This window comes from Rhinopithecus bieti, unplaced genomic scaffold (assembly GCF_001698545.2).
Source record: "Rhinopithecus bieti isolate Rb0 unplaced genomic scaffold, ASM169854v2 scaffold_31076, whole genome shotgun sequence".
NCBI classification, from domain to species: domain Eukaryota; kingdom Metazoa; phylum Chordata; class Mammalia; order Primates; family Cercopithecidae; genus Rhinopithecus; species Rhinopithecus bieti.
In genome coordinates, this window is record NW_016813414.1 from 477240 (window position 1) to 481375 (window position 4136).

Here is a 4136-nt window from a genome sequence, read left to right on the forward strand (position 1 = left end):
AGAGTCTCGCTCTGTCGCCCGGCCTGGAGTGCAGTGGCCGGATCTCAGCTCACTGCAAGCTCCGCCTCCCGGGTTTACGCCATTCTCCTGCCTCAGCCTCCCAAGTAGCTGGGACTACAGGCGCCAGCCACCTCGCCCAGCTAGCTTTTTGTATTTTTTAGTAGAGACGGGGTTTCACCGTGTTAGCCAGGATGGTCTCGAACTCCTGACCTCGTGATTCGCCCGTCTCGGCCTCTCAAAGTGCTGGGATTACAGGCTTGAGCCACCGCGCCCGGCCCAAAGCCCAAATTCTTAATCGTTGTATTATGAGACAGTGGCTAAATGGTATCTGTAAATGTACAAATTGTTGTAATTACCTATTTTTATATTAAAACATTACATTGGACTCCCACAATGAGATTCAGTCTTTGGAGTTAGTATACCTGACAACTCTATTTCAACATCTTATTAGTACACACGCATTCTACCTCCTTGCTCATCATCAGACACAACCTCAAGCCTCCTCACCTACTCCAAATCCTTAGAATGACTGTGATACCCTCAAGCCAGTCCTATTGTCTGACACACTGTGCTCTGGCGTACTCTTTTCTAGCTGCCTCAAATGCCCTTCCACGTGAGCACCTGGTAAGATCTTAATTCCTCTGGGCAACTTTTTGAGTAAATAGAGCTAACTATTCACTGCCCTAATAATGACTCAATTCATCCAAAAATATTGCACACAGGCTACATTCTAAGCTAGGCACTAGCGAAGACAGTGAAGTGTAAAACACACCAGGTATTCGCATTAATGTATGCATGTATGTATCTGTCTCTCTTACTACACCATGAGCTTCTAAAGGACAGGGAGTATATCTCTTTCATTCTTCATCAAGAGTCATCATTACAGTGCCCAGCACATAGTAAGTATTCAAATGTTTGCTGAATAAATGAACACATGCCAAAGGTCTGAGAGTCCATATCACAGAACCTCAAGATAGAAAGAAACATTTACAGGTCTTCTAATCCAATCATCTTATTCTGAAACAATGGAGGTCAAGGGTGCCCCATGATTATTTCATTTACATACCATATGTTCTTTCTGTGGCACAATCAAGGTATATTTAGTAAACAGGTGGAGCCCTTACTGATGAACTGATCCAATCCCTTTCCTTCACAGATGCACAAAAGGGCTTCTATTTTTGGTAATCTTTCCATGGTTGGATTTAGTAGCAATGACTCAGAATCTTACAGAAAGTTAAACTGGCCCCCACAGGAGGATTTTAAAAAACAAAAGAAAATGAGCACTAACAAATGTTGATGAAATAGTCCACAGAGTTTCTGGGTTGTTGATACAGGCAGCACTAAGTGTTGCAGAGTCCCAATAAAGGTACATAATTAGGGAACCATTTCACCTCAGACCCCCAGTGGGGCTGTGGTTCTGCCAAAGACAACTGAACTTTCCATTTTCCCTTGAAAGAAAGGAGCGCATGAGAAAACCTGCAGCTGAAATAGAGAACGCTAGTTGTGGCAGACAGAGCAACTGCCGGAGCTGAAAGGAGGAAGGGTGAGAGAGCAAAGACTGAGAGGGAAAGAGAAGAGGGATATAAACACAGAGAGAGACTAAAAAATGGGGGGGAGGCTAGAGGAAGGAAGGGAGGAGGGAAGGAGAGAGAAAAAAAGAAGGAACTACAGTGAGACCCAGAGAGGAAAAAAATGCAGAAAAGAACAGAAAGTAGTATCCCTATATCAACCAGTACAAAAAAACAGGGAAATAATAAAGACTACATTAAGAAAAACTACATTAATAAAGGAAGCATGCAGTGAGCTAAGATTGCGCCACTGCACTCCAGCGTGGGCGACAGAGCAAGACTCCGTCTCCAAAAAAATAAAAATAAAAATAAAGGAAGCATGTTTGGAGCACCTGCAAGAAAAAATACCTAAAGATAGTACTAACAGTGCTGAAACAGGAAGCAATCATCCCATAAAGAACAAGAACATTCTAGAATCTACAGAAAAGTGGAATGGAAAAAAAAAAAAACAAAGAATCCAGGCAGTCCCTGGTGAGAAGGATATTCATATCAGAAAAAATGTTCTCATTTCTACATTTACGCTTAAAAGGATTGCATATAAAATGTTCTTATTCTAGTGTGCCAATCTCAACAAATCCTTAATCATCTTCCTAAAGCCCTGAGTTGAAAAACTTCCCTCTAGGAATGTGTATGCATATATGTGCATGTGTGTTTGTGTACAGACACATTATTTAGAATATTTGTAACCTGTGTGACTACTATGCCAACTATTTCACCCTAAAAGGGCAAACTCCTAATTGTTATCTGAGTTTAACTTAATCTGAATATGCTACAAGGTCTCGGAGAATCCCTTAACACAAAACATTTCTTCTAAAATTTTGAGTTCTTATAAGAAATATTCTGGTCTATTTTCTTTCTCCACATAACAATCTGAAGATACCATGTTAGTAATCCAGTCCTTTTGGGTTAACTCCTTGAAGATGTTTCTTGCTTTATTTAAGTCCAAATAAACAGGCATTATTTCTGTAGTTCTTCTGCAGAAGAAAGATAAATTATCTTGTTAGATTATCTCCCTAGATGCAGTTTCTTCTAGACCTTGCCCCATTTCAACAAAATTACATTTTTTCTCGTGTATAACTATAATAAATTGTCTAAATACAAATGCAATGTAGTACATAACATTATTTTTTCTAAAATACCAAAAAATATCAAGGCTGCTTTCACTACATATACCATAAGACTTTAACTCAGATGCTGTCTTATCTGTAACAGATTAAAAAAATAAATATTTCCCAGTTTAAAAAAAATAGCCACAGAGGGAGGCCGAGACAGGAGAATCGCTTGAGCTTGAAAGGTCAAGGCTGCAGTGAGTTGTGAACATGCCACTGTACTCCAGCCTGGGTGACCGAGCGAGACCCTGCCTCAGAAAAAGAAAGGAAGGGAGGGAGGGACGAAGGGCGGGCCATAGAAAAAAGATAAATGTTTTTCGAAGGAACGAAGGAAGGACCGACCACAGGAAGGAAGGACCAACCACAGGAAGGAAGGACCAGGAATTGAAGGAAGGAAGGAAGGAAAGAAGGAAGGAAGGAAGGATGGAAGGAAGGAGCTCCACAGAAAAAAGATAAAGGTTTTTCCCATTTCTAAAAAATACATCCATTTCTTCCAGTTAAATGGTCTGAAAAGTAGGAACCAAAAGAGGGGGCTTCTGACCAATAATTTCTTAGTACTTCAATATAAAGTCATTAATGAAATGCTTAAGTATCTTCTCATGGAAGACCTTCTAATGGAAGGTCATGCAGCCATTAAAATTATGTTACCGGCTGGGTGTGGTAGCTCACACCTATAATCTCAACACTGGGAGGCTGAGGTGGGAGCACTGCTTGAGGCCAGGAGTTCAAGACCAGCCTGGGCAACATAGCAAAGCTGCTGTCTTTACAAAAATTAAAAAATTAGCAGGAGATGGTGGCACATGCCTGTAGTCCCAGCTACGTGAAAGGCTAAGGTGGGAGTATTGCTTGAGCCCAAGAGTTTGATGATACTTGAGCCCAAGAACCATGATGCTGTAACTCCAGGAGACCTTGTCTCAAAAAAAAAAAAAAAAAAGCCATATATATATATATACACCAAAAGAGATAGAACAAAATGTAAAATGGGCAAACATTAAGTAGAAAACAATGTATAAACAATGTGATCCAGCTGGGCATGGTGGCTTACGCCTGAAATCCCAGCACTTGGGGAGGCCAAGGCTGGTAAATTGCCTGAGTTCAGGAGTTCGAGACCAGCCTGGCCAACATGGTAAAACTCTGGCTCTACAAAAAAATACAAAATTAGCTGTGTGTAGTGCCATGTGTCTGAAGCCCCAGCTACTCAGGCTGAGGTGGGAGGATTGCTACAGCTTAGGAGGCAGAGATTACAATGAGCCAAGATCACACAACTGCATTCCGGCATGGGCAATGACAGGGTAAGACCCTGTCTCAAAAAAACAAAACAAAAAACCAGTATGATCTCATTTTTTGTAAAAGAATACATTTGCATGAAAAAATATATACATAAGTGCTAGCTATTACTCTTAAGTGATTGATTATGGAAGATTTTCACTTTCTTTTATTGTATGTATTTTGACATTTT

General features: G+C 40.6%; 1 protein-coding gene across 1 annotated transcript in view; it reads right to left on the bottom strand.

Annotated features, from left to right (window-relative positions):
- The window catches only part of HERC5 (HECT and RLD domain containing E3 ubiquitin protein ligase 5), a 56223-nt gene that overhangs the window by 32970 nt on the left and 19117 nt on the right, over positions 1–4136 (bottom strand). The window contains exons 11-12 of the mRNA XM_017848378.1: positions 2436–2542; positions 1392–1528 (exon numbers count right to left, since the gene is read on the bottom strand). Coding sequence (XP_017703867.1) covers positions 1392–1528; positions 2436–2542 — 244 coding nt within the window. The remainder of the gene's footprint in view (positions 1–1391; positions 1529–2435; positions 2543–4136) is intronic.